The sequence below is a fragment of the Telmatherina bonti genome, assembly GCF_933228915.1.
Source record: "Telmatherina bonti genome assembly, chromosome: 12".
NCBI lineage: Eukaryota > Metazoa > Chordata > Actinopteri > Atheriniformes > Telmatherinidae > Telmatherina > Telmatherina bonti.
The window spans coordinates 21215090-21230884 of NC_136610.1; the positions used below are offsets into that span (position 1 = coordinate 21215090).

At 37.0% G+C, this 15795-nt stretch overlaps 1 protein-coding gene across 1 annotated transcript; it reads left to right on the forward strand.

Annotated features, from left to right (window-relative positions):
* Window positions 1-5589: 5589 nt before the first annotated feature.
* sash3 (SAM and SH3 domain containing 3) lies at window positions 5590-11862 on the forward strand (the record flags this gene model as incomplete). The annotated part of the gene is made up of 8 exons (XM_079250077.1): window positions 5590-5646; window positions 7307-7402; window positions 8443-8577; window positions 8974-9109; window positions 9844-10001; window positions 10695-10907; window positions 11002-11146; window positions 11612-11862. 8 exons carry the CDS (start codon window positions 5590-5592, stop codon window positions 11860-11862), a joined length of 1191 nt encoding a protein of 396 aa, XP_079106203.1.
* Between the last annotated feature and the right edge of the window lie 3933 nt (window positions 11863-15795).

Below are 15795 nucleotides of genomic sequence, written 5' to 3' on the forward strand. Positions count from 1 at the left end.
CACACAGAGACAAACAACCATTCATGCTCACACTCACTCCTAAGGGCAATTTTAGAGTAACCAAATAACCTAACATGCATGTCTTTGGATGGTTGCAGTTTACCTTCTCTTTATATAATCTGTTCTTACCGGTTTCTTTATTTTAACATGCTCAGCATCATTACCCTGCATTTAATTATCCATTATCTAAACAAAAAGTAAAACAAGAAAAAAGAAAAGCCTTCTGTACGTCTTCTCTACTCAGCCTCAGAATATAAAACACTAAGATGGTCCATCCATCCATCTTCTGCCGCTTATCCGGAGTCGGGTCGCAGGGGCAGCAGCCTAAGCAGGGAAGCCCAGACTTCCCTCTCCCCAGCCACATTGGCCAACTCTGCGGGGGGGATCCCGAGGCGTTCCCAGGCCACTCGAGAGATATAATCCCTCCAGCGTGTCCCGGGTCTTCCCCGAGGTCTCCTTCCAGAGGGACATGCCCGGATCACCTCACTAGGGAGGCGTCCAGGAGACATCCTGACCAGATGCCCGAGCCACCTCAACTTTCCTCTGAATGCGGAGGAGCAGTATGATAGTATGTTTCAGAAATAATTCTTTTTAATATTCCATCGTAATTTTGTAATCACAGTAATCACCAAAATAATTACCTGAAAACATGGAGCAAACATGTTTAGCTCATGTTACATCATTTCTGTGAAATAATAATCAATGTAGTAATTTATACAAATTTTGCATGAGCTTTACAAATAAAATAGATTCAAATGACTTGATTCTCCTAATTCTCTATCTTTGTTAGAATGCTAGTATTATTTTAATGAACTATATATTATAATTGTAAACAAAAACAGAATCAATTTCGTGACATTTCGTATGAAATATATATAAAGTATTTGTATGCTGGCACTGTGTTAATAACATTGTTTATATGGAGGTTAGTTTTCTAATTAAACTAGAAAAGGACGCAGAGAGCGAAAATCTCAATGTTAAAGAATCCTTTAAAAGAATTCCTGATCCAGACGGTGATCCAGATCACCACCAAAACTTAATCAACTTTTCCTTTTTACATTTCCAACAACTCCTGAAAATTTCATGAAAATCCATTTATAACTTTTTGAATTATCTTAACACAAACAGACAAACAGATAAACGCCGGGTAAAAACATCACCCCCTTGGTGGATAAGTTGGATTCTTGGGAATGTGGGAGTGGCTATGCTCAGTTTTGTATGGTTTTTTTCTTCTATTTTCCTTTGAGTAATTAAAAACATAAAAGATGTTTCATAGGTTGAGGAGTAAACCTGATATTTGGTGTTTACCGTTAGTGATGGAGCTGTAAGAGAGCTACGGCAGTTGCACCATCACACCGTAGGTTATGTGCCTTCACAAAAAATATGTCACCTTTCTGCTTTTACAGTTGGTACCAAAACTTATACATTGTAAAATGTCTAAAATAAAGTGATAAATTTACACTTCAACAAACAGAGTCTGGATCATCCAGCATTAAGCAAAAAAAATATATATATATATGATTAAAACTAAATGAGCATCCACAATGCACAGACCTTTGCCAAGCAGCTTATTTCCACACATATTATTGTCCTACATTCATTTTCATTCATTTTATAAACACTTAGATTTAGTGATGATCAAAACATTTGTTTAGCATTTAAAATAATACTTTTAAAGGTAAAATATTTGTTTAAAAGAACGGCAACATAGCAATCTTGTCACAGTTCATTCTTGATCTCACTGTGGAAAAAGAATCCTATTAAAAATCCCTGTGTCCACACTTCCTTCCAGATCACTCCCCAAATTTAATGGAATATAAATGTGACCATTCTTAAAGAAAATCCCAAAAATCCACTCAGTAAGTTTTGCAAAGGAATCAACACACAAATATAGGCAAAAACACAACCTTTCTCTGAACATCATAGAGTGATTTTCTTAAATGCTTGTCATAATTTAGTTGCATTTCTAATCCAGTATTGTGTTTCTATATAATTTGTACTTTGCCAATGTGTCTGTGAAAACTTCAATCACTCTAAAAACAAAACTTGAAAACCTGAGCTACATAAGGTCATTGTGTGATAGATGCACTTATGAATAAAATTGATTTCTGAAGTGCTTGTAATACAAATTGTTTTTCTGCAAATGACATAAAAGAATTACACATGAAAGTACTCCAGCTCATTTGGATTTAGGGTTGGAGGATCTGATGCCCTGCGATGGACTGGCGACCTGTCCAGGGTGTACCATGCCTATCGCCCAAAGATTCCCCAAAGACCCTTGATTGCACTAACAGATATTAGAAAGGATGGATAGCCAGATCTTATGTTTCACAGGCTGAAGCATCTAAAACTGCCCTGCCAAAAAAAAAAACACTGCTGTAGTCAGAATAAATCATTTAACAGTTTTATATATATATATACATATATATATATATATATATATATATATATATATATATACATATATATATATATATATATATATATATATATATATATATATATATATATATATATATATATATATATACATATATATATATATATATATATATATATATATATATATATATATATATATATACATATATATATATATATATATATATATACACATATATATATATATATATATATATATATATATACATATATATATATATATATATATATATACATATATATATATATATATATATATATATATATATATATATATATATATATATATATATATATTCGTTTTTTGTTTAAAAACCTTTGTAGCAAATTTTTTTGTTTGTTTGTTTTTTGTTAAATAAAGTTCTTTACAAAATCCACCACTAGATTTTGGTAATTAAGGAAAGTGATTTTTTTTAAAACACGTCAAACACATTTCCAATTAATTGTATGCAAAATAAAAAATGAACTGACATATTGGTAACATTGACTCTGTATTAATCAGCTCTCTGCCTCTAACAAGACTGCATCAGTTTGTTGAAACTCAACCTGTCATGTCAGAAAACCAAAATCCTCTTCCACCAGTATAAAGCACCGATCTCTGTACATAACTGGTTGCCTGGCAACTATCCCGGTAGTGCATCTTAAAGGTGTGAATATGCAGCCAGCGCACCACACTGCATGTATATGCACTGTTCAGCTACGTGGGTTACTAAACACACGAAGAAGAACCACACAGCTCGAAGAAAAGGCGTGCTCTCTGCTTTTCATGGTAAACTAAAGAAAAGAGGAACTCTAAGGATGAGATCATTGTTTTCTGTGAGCAGAGATCTCTTCCACTTTTTTAATGTAGTACTGCTAACCGACATGCAGCTGTAGCTGAAATTATATTATAAAGCACAAACTATTAATAACTGAGCTCTCAGGCAGAGAGATGAGGCTCAGACCAAAGGACCTTCTCCCATCATCTTAATTCTGAAGTCATAATATCTGCGAGGTGTGACGCATATTTCTCCACTGCACAGCCAAGCAAGATGCTCCTCATCTCCACACAGAGGTGCAAAGTAACAAGTCACTTGTCCATGGAGTTTTCTCACAAGTTAACACTGCTTTTGTTAGAAAAGTTCCTGTCATTTTTATATTTTGGTTAGGTATATTAACTCACAGCCTCCCTCTTTCCTGCTTTTGTTGGCTATGTTGCAGTATTTTTAAACACTTACAAGTTTTGACATCTTTAAATTGTCACATAAAATGCTGCAACTGTTCAATAGTAAGAAGACTGTTTATTTTGTTTCATTTAAAAGCGCACACAAGTATTGTGTTGGTAGTAGTGTTGATTGGCAAAGAGTGTACATGAGGCTGTTTTCACATAGGAACATTCTTCATTTATATGCAGATTTTTTTATTCATGTTATCCTGTTTGACTTTGATTGGCAATAAAATCAGTTTAATGAGTCTTCAATGCCTGCAAAGTCAAAATGATACATGTGTTCTCAAACGTGATTGTGGGAAATCCAATATTTTTCCCCTGAAATCACAAAAAAGGCTAAGAAAGTTCTAAACCCATATTAAATATAAAAACCTGATTGATTTACATTAATTCATGTTTTAGAAATGCATTGGAAAAAGAAATCACAATCCCAAAGTTACATTAATTTAGCTTAATGCTGTTGTGACAGACAGTGAGAATTAGGAACCATATGAAGGTTAATCTGCAGTAACTCATCATGGACTTGCGCTGTGTACTTTAGTACAAGTATATTCTAATATAGTATATTTACCCATCTCTAGATGTACTAGAGAACGATGGGGTTGGGAGGCAGGAATACTGAATAAATAATAATTGTTCTGAATCCACACAAAGTACAAAGAAGAAATATTAGATCCACCGTAACTGAATATATTTGCTGTGATCTGTTGAGTATGATATAGAGGACTGTCATAGTTATTACAGCTAAAGAAGTTGATTTATCCAATAAACAATTGCAATTAACTGTCTGTTTATATAATGTCACTCTTACAGTTTAAGCCTAATCATAATGCGATACATAAACATCTTATGAAGAACAATAATTTTTATGGGCTTTTTGTTTTTGTGATCAGCTGTTGCTTGTTAGTTTTGTCCCTTTAAGATCTACAAACAGATCTGCTGCTTGCCAACCTTTAGCTGAGTGACAGGAAACTAAAATAGGGCATTGTCTCTGTCATGTGGTTTTTACCCCCACCAAAATAACCAGCTAAACTTGCTTGCATTATACTTCTCTCTCTGCACTTACTGTCCACGTGTTCGTCTTTTTGTCCTGGAGGCTGAGCGTACATTCAAAATCACACGCAGATATTTTATGAGTCATTCAAGTTGTTTAGTCTTGATGGAGTTTCATGAATGTTTGGACACCATCAGCTTGTGTTTGGCTAATTGTCAGATAAATCACTTTGTTTAAAGACCTCTTCTGGACTCAGTAAGAATCACCTTTAGGTTTTTGTCATTTATAGCCGTGGCAGGCTGCAGTTGCAAGGCTGTTAATGAGTTTCTAAATATGTCATCTTTGGATGTCTTTCACTTCCACACTTCTTCTGTGCTCACTAAGATTACTGCTGAAAAACTAAAGCTGTTATTATACCTTGATGTCACAAACTCACAGAGCTGGATGACCATGCAACATTTGCTTTACCCTCTTCCATTACAGATGCCACCATGATGCCAAAGCACCATGATAATCCTCCAGCGATCCTTTAGCCAACTGAACATTTTAGACAAATGGAGACTGAAAATGTACCTGTGATGAGCAGGACTCACTATTAACACCTTCTATTTATCTATAGTAAAAGTCAAAACTGAGCTTTAGTGATGTCTTAATAAACTGTTTCATTTTGACGCAATAATGAGCTATTTACTATATGTAAGAAGCACAGCAGCCTCACTGTGGTCCTGAGCACCAGAAACAAGGTTTGCCTCATCAGTTTCAGTGGAGTCATGTGACTTCCTGGCTGTTGCACTTCATTCGGCAGCAGCAGAGTGCACCTCAGCCCTCTTCTTTCTCTTCATCTGTTACTTGCCGTGACAGCAGGGTGACAGATATCCTCACTGATTCAAAAACAGTACAACTTTCTCACTCCTTTTCGAGAAGAGAGATCACAGCATTTGCAAAAATGCTGAGGCGAAGGCCTTCCAACGCTTCGGAGAAAGAGCAGGTGCAGAAAAAGAAGGTGAGCTTGTTGTTTTTTTGTTCTTATTCTGCTTTAGAACGTGGAGAGAAGAAGCACTTATTATTTTCAAACTAAGCATTTATCTGAGCTTATGTTTAACATTGCGATGACACTGTTGTGGAAAAACACTCATTTGTCTTTCTTTGCATATATTTTCAACACAGGATGTCAGTTTAAGTTAGCGCAGAGCTCTGCGGTGAAGCCGAACCTACCCACACACAGGCACACACACACACACAAACACATTCACACAAATAAACTTAAAACAAAAACATTTTTTTTATCTAAAAAAGAACATTTCGAAGTTGTCTAACTAACCTTGCTGCAACTTGTGCTTTGTAAGTTCCTCTATTTGGCCGGGTGATTCATCGCTCTGGATGCATTTTGAGTCACATCAAACTCTGTGGCTTCTGCTGCCTTTGTCTCCAGCTTCACTCGAGCAAGCCTCCTACACTCAACACTTGTGCCCATATTTTCCATCTAGGTCTCTCCTGTGGTCTAATTCTAGCTTTGTCATTACACATCTCAGTGGCCTTTGTTGCCTGCAAACACCTCCAAACACTGGCGTTTAAGAGGCAGAAATAAGAGGCTAGAGAAGCTCAGGTGTCGCCGCAGCAGTTATAAGTATTACTGGAAAATTTATTCTGCTGAACTGATTTTGATGTTTAGCTACAAAACGTGTCATATTAATGGCTACTTGTTTATCTGAGTGCACTGGTGGTTTATTTTCTCAGGTTTAAAGCACACAAACAGCCACAGGCACTAAATTGGATGTCAGTAATGATCGCCTGCAAGCAGTGCCCTGTGGTTTCAACAAAGAGAGAAGGATGAGTGTGATATGCTTTTGCAGCGTGACGTGGTTAAATGGAAAATTAGACAGAATTTCCATCAGAGCGAGACAAAACTGTACATGTGAAAAATATGCAAAGAAATTAAGGATGCATTTTTTTGCTGATCTAAAGCTAAAATAAAGTCTATTAAATCAATAACTGATAAAAAATATATCAAGTTTTTGTTTTTTAACCTATTTATGGGGTTTGTATGTTCATCTATATCTTCACATTTCAGACATGTTTTGGAATCACTAAGACAACAATTTTGTGTTTTGTCAATGATGAGAAAATATTTTTAAAATGACCCAAAAAAAAGGTTATTTATATCGGTTCATTTCCATCTTTAGACCACACTCGTCCATCCATCTTAATTCTGCAACCGAATTCAGCATGAAGGCTGAATTTGAGTTGTTTTATCTGTTTCTGTTGTAATTATAAGTTTAAAAGTCGTTCTTATGAGAGCAGGTTGTTTACTTCGGGGACTGTCATAAGTCAGCACACGACAACTTTGTGCTTCCTGCTTATCTGCTGCATTTACACGAACATTTCTGGTTATTCGCAGCATGCAGACGCTTGAGGGCCCAGACTGAAAAAGTAAAAGAAAACATGGTCAGTTGTTTCTTCTGAGAAATCCTCCGGCAGATTCACCATGTTAACATTTAAAGAGATAGGGAAACATTGTGCACAACTGTGATATCAGCGTTATCATTGTTGCGGCAAAAACCACCAAGCAACCGACTGATATGTTTCTTACTTAGGTTATGCCTGTTTGTTCACACTGCTCTGCTTGGCTTTTTTTTTTTTTCATCAAGTTTGTGTGTTTGCAGCTCACCTTGCAGAGGTCCAGCAGCTTCAAGGATTTCATGAAGCCAAAACCCACCTCTCCTGTTGTGTCAGAAAAGGAGTTTCCATTAGAGGAGAATGTAAGTTCATCCTCTTAGTCTTAGAAGTCAAACACAAAACTTTGGTCGAGCAAAGCAACAATTTGGAGAAGTGGAAATAGATGCTTTATGTAGTCTTTGTCTCTGAAGTTCCTACATGATGGTTACTCCTGATATTTTACCAACATGTTCCTCATTCATCAAGCAGTAAGCCTTTCATCCAGCCTCTGAAATGATGTTACATCCAGAAAGAGGCCAAAGACAAACTAAAAAGTTGTAGCTGTTACAGAAGTGCCCTACTCATGCTTCCTGATTTAACGTACAGATGTGTGTGTTAGCATATGTTAACATTTCAGAATTCATAGAGCATGCTGATCACTTCCCACAAACGTTCAGCAATCTGACTGGAAGTTGGAGAACAAGCGAGTGTAGAAGCACAAAAACAAAAGAGAGGAAGTAAGAATGAGAAGCAGTGCACAAAGAAAATGACAGCAGCATGCAGACAGGATGTCCTATGGTGAGAGCTAGTCAAGCAGAGAGCCTATGTATTTAACCAAGTCTGACAGACCTCCCCAGGACATTATATGTATTTTAGATTCAAGTTTATCCATTTTTAATTCTGTAGATTAGCTTTTAAATGATGAGGATTCATTTTACTTCACATCTGTCTGTGTAGCAGCTTGCAAATGTGGTTTTGCTGCTGATAAACAGCCTTTTGTTCACTCCAGAGTTTAATCATAAAAGGTTGAAAGTCAAACTGCACATCAGCTCATTGTGGCTGCAGAGGGAGTTTGGTAACTGCTTTCAAGCAGCAGGCCACATAAGAGTGCAGGTGTGGGTGTGTGACTTTGTAATTATACTATAGTACGGTATGTAAACCGCATAACCACGAAGCACATGCTTTTGTTTGTGCTTTAGTTTGAACACTTTTGTGACTTGACTGTGAAGTTTTTATGGCAACTATTTATCATATTTTTACATGAAAAAAGACATTCGTTCAAGTGTCACTTTCTTGTCACCCCATATCCTGGCGTGTTTGAACAAACTTACGAGATAGCTGGTGTCTTTCGATCTCATGTCAGGAGGCAGATGGTGTGGCAGCAGAAGAAGTGGTGAAAAGTGGCAGCAAACTGGGGAAGAAATGGCGAAACGTCATCTCCCGAACTATGACCCGCAAAACATCCAAGATGGTCCAGAAAGCGCTTGCTGAGGAAGGGGTAAAAACGTTTCACAGTATTTAATACGAAATAATACACAAAGGTGTTTGAAATGTAATTAATAGTTCACTTTTTAACCAACATTATTTTTACTGTTATAAATCGTCTGATAAGTAATTCTGCAGGTCTTTATAAAAGTTTGTGTTTGTCTCCACCTAGTGGACAAACTTTGCACTGCAGACTCTGAACATTTGTTCTTTTCAGAGTTAAAATGTGATGGCACTTTATTATAACTGTTACATAGGAAATACTAAACTTATCTAATATTTGACTTGTCTGATTACAAATAGAAGTTTAGTTGATTATTAAATGACCCTTAGCTTCAGTCTAACATATTTATCATTGACTTAAAAGTAATTTCACCTCCTCCTTCACTACTGTCTTCTGTGTCTCCAGGGGGAGAGTGGTGAGGAGCTGTCCCCAGTCTCCCCTGACTTTCTTCCAGACCTGTGTGCAGGACAGAGGACATCCGTGTGCTCCACAGGTTCGGAGGATACCACCCCCAGTCCCATTAGTCGCCAGCTCTCTGGCAGTAAGTCTGCATCTGTAAAACAAACCCAAAAATGTATGTCTGATTAATGTTATCACAGATGTGGGCCCATGAATTTTAACATGTTCCATGTTACAATTGATAGAAATGAGCAGAAACCCCTCCCTGTCTTTAGACTAAATCAATTCAAGACATTTTCCATGATGTCACTTATCAGCCCCAGCTGACAGATGGCAAAGAACAGGACTTGCAGTTTGAAGCGTGCTGAAATAAGTACAGAACAACAACCAGAATGTCCTTCTTACTTTTAAAGGAAGCAGAGTTGTTTAATGCATTTGTACATTTAATTATCCCAAAATATCTTCGCATCTTTGTACTTCTTAGCTAATAGCTTTGTGCAAATGAAGAAAAAAAATTGAACAAGCTTTAACATCTCCTTTGTCTGTTAATGAATCTAAGTCTATCTTTGAAAAATAGGGTAATTATTAACACAATTTACCAAAGCAAAAAAAAAAGCTACAAAAGAAGCTTCACCTAGTTGATGAGGTCCAGTTAAAACCAACAAAGAGTGGATGGAAGTGAATCCTCAAAACAAACCCAAAACAGAGGTGACTTAAGAAACCAATTTTGGTGTGCAGCATCAAAATGGCGTTAAAGCACAGATAATTCCACTGACATAATCCATATTGAGGTATTTATTGTAGTAAGCCTGTTGTGTGTGTAGTTTGATTTGTCTCAGTTTAGATCTGACCCTCTCTCTTATCTGTCCTCCTCAGGCAGCGACAGGCAGAGCTTGGACAGCGGATACTGCCAGAGGGACAGCATGAGGCTTGAGGACAACGGCGTTTCTTACAGTGGGCCATTCTGTGGCCGAGCTTTGGTCCACACTGACTTCACTCCAAGCCCCTATGATGTGGAGTCGCTTAAACTGCAAGTGAGTCTCAGGGGAGGTCTTCCTTACTGGCTGTGATTTGGCCCTTTGGCCTGATCTGCTGTCTCGTTGTTTTGTCCTCCAGGGAGCTTGTTAACTGTGTGAAGCAAGACAGCATCGTCTGATTATCATCTTTGCAGACAGACCTTCTTCTGCAAGAACCATTATTCACTGCAAATTATAGTGATCTGCAAAAAAAAAATTCTGTAAAAGGGAATTAAAATGCAAATAAATCCATATTTTCAAAGCTTCTATATAAGTGATCATTTAGAGGACCTGTATAGATTCATTGATTATCACTGGGATGGCTTAAACTGACTAAAAGGGTCTAAGCCAATACTTAAAACCACTGAATTGCTTAGATCTGGAAGTTTGGCTGACATGCCTTAACCTTGTGAAAATAAATGTATGGAAGCTGCCAGATGGAATTAGCACGATGGGTTCATTTTCCATTTAGTAAATGAAACAAACGACAAACTCCATCCTAACAACATGCTCCTGGTAAAGAAGTCAAAAACTGTTTCCCTTTCTGGCCTAACGCACATCCATACACACATCATTTCCTGTCTTCGATAGCATGATGCCACACTGATGGTGAAGACTTTTTGTTCCAGTGTCTTTGATTAGCTTTTTCATCTCCCCTCTCACTACCAATAATGTCCTCAACTTTAGTTTTCATTCTTGTCTGTTTTACAGAAAGGAGACGTCATCCACATAATCGACAAGCCCCCCGTGGGCACCTGGACAGGCAAACTCAACAACAAGGTGGGCTCCTTCAAATTCATCTACGTCAACCTTCTCCCTGATGAGAGTCCTCCAATCAGGAGGAGACGCTGCAACAGCAAGAACCACCGAGACAAATCCAAGCCCAAAACCTTGGAGGAAGTTCTGGACAGCATAGGCCTGACGGTGAGATAAATATCGCCGAGTGCTTCCAACAGTGATCACTACTGTCCAGAAACTAATGTCAGACTGGTGGCACATGCACTCTTTTGTGTTTCAGGAGCTGAGTTCATTGCTGTCCATGCATGGTTTCCAGAACCTGGAGGACTTTGCAGGGCTAAAGGAGTCTCACCTAAATGAGCTGAACATCACAGATCCGGAGCAACGCTTCAAGATCCTGAATGCCACCGAGCTCCTCAGAGACTGTAAGTTAAACACTGCGATGATGACACGCCCAGAACTTTTCCATCTACTGCTCCTCTGCAGCTTACATTCAAAATTAAACTCTTATCAGTAGATCACATTTGATAACAATGATATTATAGCCTTTTGTCTAATGTGAAAATAAAAATAAACATATTTATTATTACAAACAGTGTTCACTGCACAAGAAATTCTTTGCAACACAAAAAGGTTTTCAAAGTATTGTTTCTATTTTAAAAAGCCGAGTTTAATGCAGCCCTGATCCATACTGGGGTGAAAACTAAAAAAAAAAAAAAAGCCTGTGAAAAGAGTCACTGGTAAAGAAAAACACCAAACCCTAACCAGGTTGGGAATGTGTGCTCCCAAAGGAACAAAACACAAGCTAAAGAAAAAAATACTAGTATATGTGAAACAGCTTGTTTTTTTTAATTCTTTGTTTCAAAATCTTGCTGCTTTGCCTCATGCAGCTGAAGAAGAGGCAGAGGAGGCAGAGGAAGAGGAAAAGGAGAAATCTGTGAAGGATCCCAAGGAGCCAAGAGACTCTGGCTGTTTTGAAAGTTCAGATAACTTGGAGAATGGACGGGAAGAGCTGAAGCTGGAAGACAAGATGAACCAGGAAAGTGAGAAACATGAGCAGGAGTCAGAGGAGACACAGTCAGAGCAGCTGGAGGCTGTACAGGAGCAGCTGCAGGAGCTGACAGTGGACATAGGACCATAAGAGTTGATGGAAAAATATGCAAACTTCTTCTTCCTTTGTTTTTAAGGAAGACTGTTTAGTGTTACTGAGATCAGTTTTTGTGGGACAATGGACAGTTTAAACTTGATTATTGAAGGAACATACTCCCATGTCGCCTTTCAACGGTTTGCAGCACAAGCTGGAAACATTCCTCTGAAGTAAGTTTCTGTATTGTCGTCAATATGACAGTGTCATTTTCTTTAATGTGTCATGTAAACTGTGTGACTGCAAGCCCTTTGAAAAGAGTTTTTTTTCCTCAGTGTGTCTATATTTCATGACATATACTGATGCTGAGCATAAGAATGTAAAATATTTTCACGTTTGTCTTTTAAGTCACACTGTCATATTACACTGATGTCTGCCACTTATCATTAGTTGATGCTGTAAATAAAAGTTAAATAAAGTATGAGGTATGCATTGTTCAGCCATATGTTCTGGTGGCTTCGTTTTAACATCTTGTCTTCAGGTCAACTGACCCACTACTTTGAGAAATTATAGCTAGTTGTCTAGCTGTGAAGATGGTTCAGCTAGTATCATGACCAGCTTCACTAAATGAGATATCTCCATGACAACATAGCCTCCAAATGAAGATGAAGGCAAAGACAATAGCAAGAACGAGTCAGAGGACTGTTTGTTAAGATTACTTTCTTCATGAGCCTGCTGGTGTATTAGGCTAGATCTACCGCTTACCGCTGCTGTTGCTGATTTGGGTTGAGTTTTTATTTCTTCATTACAGGACTTAGAATGTAGATATTAAATACTGTTGCTTGACCTGTAAAGAAGATCAATGGGCCTGTGTCATCAGGACATGTATTTCACTCCCAAAGTATTGAGGGAAAGGCAAATGTGCAGCAGGGATACATGACTTTTTTTCCTCATGACAATTTAAATTGCAGGATTACGTTTTTGAACTTTACTTTTCTCAGGGTAAGATACAAATGTTTGTTGCAGAGTTTACAAACTTTTTGAGATATTTTAGTCTGGAAAAAAGTTATGCATCACATAGCGTTAACACACTGAAAAATACACAACAAGTAATGTTTTGATCAACCAAAAAGCAGCAGACAAGACTTGAGATTGTAACATTTCTTTCATCTACTTTGAAAGATGACTTCATGAGAAAATTGCTTTTAGGCAGCTTGTAATAATCCTGGACACAAGCTGTTTCTCTGTCTTTAAAAAGACACATAATAATAACAAGACAATTGTTTATTTACCAGACACACTGGTCATGTAAAAAGAAGTGGAGTAAATTAATATACATATAATCACAGTGCTCATACTGAAAAAAGTGAACATAAATAAGTGTTCCATCATATGACTTTGTCTGTATACATGATGCAATGTCATAGATTGATCAGAGCCTTCAGATCTGATCACAATTTTAATGACGACTCATAAATACAAGAGCTCAGCTGGGTCGGCAAAAACTTAAGAAGTTTATGTGTCCCTTTAAAATGTGCTATAAAAACACAAACATCCCTCTTATCAAATATCAGCAACATACATTCTTGCTTCTCGGTGTCAACAACAATCTTATGCACATTTTAAACACCTTCCACAGAGAAAATTTAGCTTTAAAACTGCTCTTGGCTTTAATGCTTGTTATGACTATTTAAATTGTCTTAGAGAGTTTTTACAAAACAAATTACACAAAAATAATACTGCCACACATTTTACATCTCTCAACAGAGATGTGTCTGTTAGTTGTTTAGCATTTTAGATGTTGTTTGTCAAAGCAAACATTTGCTGGATGTATGGAAGTAAAAAGAATATTTGAGGGAGTTTGGCAGCATATCACTATTATTAGGCCGCTAAACATTTTTTCCAGAACTGATGCTTAAAATGATGACACATTTCAGATGATTAAAAAATGAATCGGTAGTTTATGAAAATCTGTAAATGTGGTCCAATGTGATTATTTTTAGTGTCAGAAAGTATGTGATATTGGTTTTAGCCTTTAAACTGTTGCACAAAAATCTGTTTTCTTCTCTTGATTGCAGCCAAAAATGTACTTCAAGGAAATTAAAGAACAACTGTGTCTGCTTTGACTCATTTAATAACTGAAACCGGGCAGATGAACCTGATACAATATTACACAAGTAAGATTCACAAAACTTTGTCTTGCATACAACACAATCACTAGCACAAACTCTCACTATCAGCTAACACCATCTAAATACTAAGAATTAGCTGGCCTTTTTCTTCTTTTCCTTTCTGTGAGGACATTCTTCCCTTTAACAATCTCTGTGACCAAAAAATTTAAAACGTGTAAAAAGAAAAGACTGAACATCCTTTCTTTTCTGCAATGATGCGCCTGCCACGATCAGCAGCAGGAGAAACTACCTCAACCATGGCCGTACTGCAGGAACAACTGTCAGCAAAAAACAGAAGTGACAGGAGAGGAAGAGTTTAATTTAGAGACAGAAGACAGCGGTACTCTGAGGAAGATCCGGTCCTCTGTAACTTAGGAGATTCTAAAAAAACTAACCCTGACTGCCTACTGTACTTCCATCTACACTCGTCAGTTTAATAAGTTTCAGTACAAGTAATACTGCTAAAACGACATATAATTTAGTTTAATAATATTTTTGCTGAATAACCAGTATCAGCTTTTCAAGCCCCTTTTCTTGTTTATCCTTGTGACACTGCAAAATCTTCTCCCCACAATCTGTAGTGACCACTTTAGTCAAAAAATGATTATCTCAAATAAGATTTTTTTTTTCATTATTTGTGGTACTTCATTCAATTTTTAAATATAGGAGGAGCACAGATTTTTTGTGTAATATCATAAATGTGTGTTTTCTGCTTCTGTTTCCTGTTCAGGGATACATTTAAATACTTTAGAACAGGGATCCCTGACCCTGTGACAAACCTGACTCAGTGAAACTCTGCACATGTCCACTAAATACACGTTTGATTAGAATTAGGTGTGTTGCAGCTGGACCACTTTGAAAATCTGCAGGACACCAGTCCTCAAGGTCCAGGATTGAGGATCCCTGCTTTAGAACATATATTACATGTATTTGTTAGGCTACTACTACTTTTCTTACTTTGAGTTAAATAAAGAGATCAATACCGCTCTACAAAATGCATCATCAATATGTAGCAGCTCATTAGCTTAGCTTAGCAAAGTGGGCAGAAAACTAAGAGAGAAGCTTTCCAGGTTCAAAATTTGGCAAACACATCTGCCAGCACGTCTGGAGCTATTTTCTTTTTCTTTTTTAATATTCAGATAACCTAAATTTTGCTTATGCTTGCAGTTTCCCCTTATTTCCAGTATTTATCCTATGCTAAGCCACTGCTTGCCATAATATGATTTCATGAGCAAACAAGGAATTAGTATTATCATACTCATTCAACTCAGCAAGAAAGTGAATAAATCTCCTATCCAGAAAGCCAAACTACTTCTATATTTAAACTCTAATAAGGATTAGTAAGATCTAAAATGTTTCTCTCTTGGTAGGCAATACTAAGCTAAGGTAAGGAGTTGCAGGATTTTCCATTTAACACCATTAGAAATGTTTTGTTTTTTTGTTTTTTTTTTGGAAAGATAAGTCAAGCTAAGCTAAGTTAAACTAAGCTATGCTAACCTAAGCTAAGCTAAGCTAAGCTAAATTAAATTAAGCTAAGCTAAGCTAAGCTAAGCTAAGCTAAGCTAAGCTAAGCTAAGCTAAGCTAAGCTAAGAAGCTACTGGCTGTATCTTCAAATTTAATGCAGAGGCACGTGAGTGGTATTGGTCTACTTATCAGACTTAAAGCAAGAAAGATGGATATACCTTTTCATCACAATATCAAATCCCTTCTTTAACCATCTTGTGACTAAAAAGATTCACATCATCATTTCAGCTAAATGTTAACACTATAAGGGGGGCTTCTCTCTCGGTTGACCTCAGTTGCAGAAGGTGGTGCAAC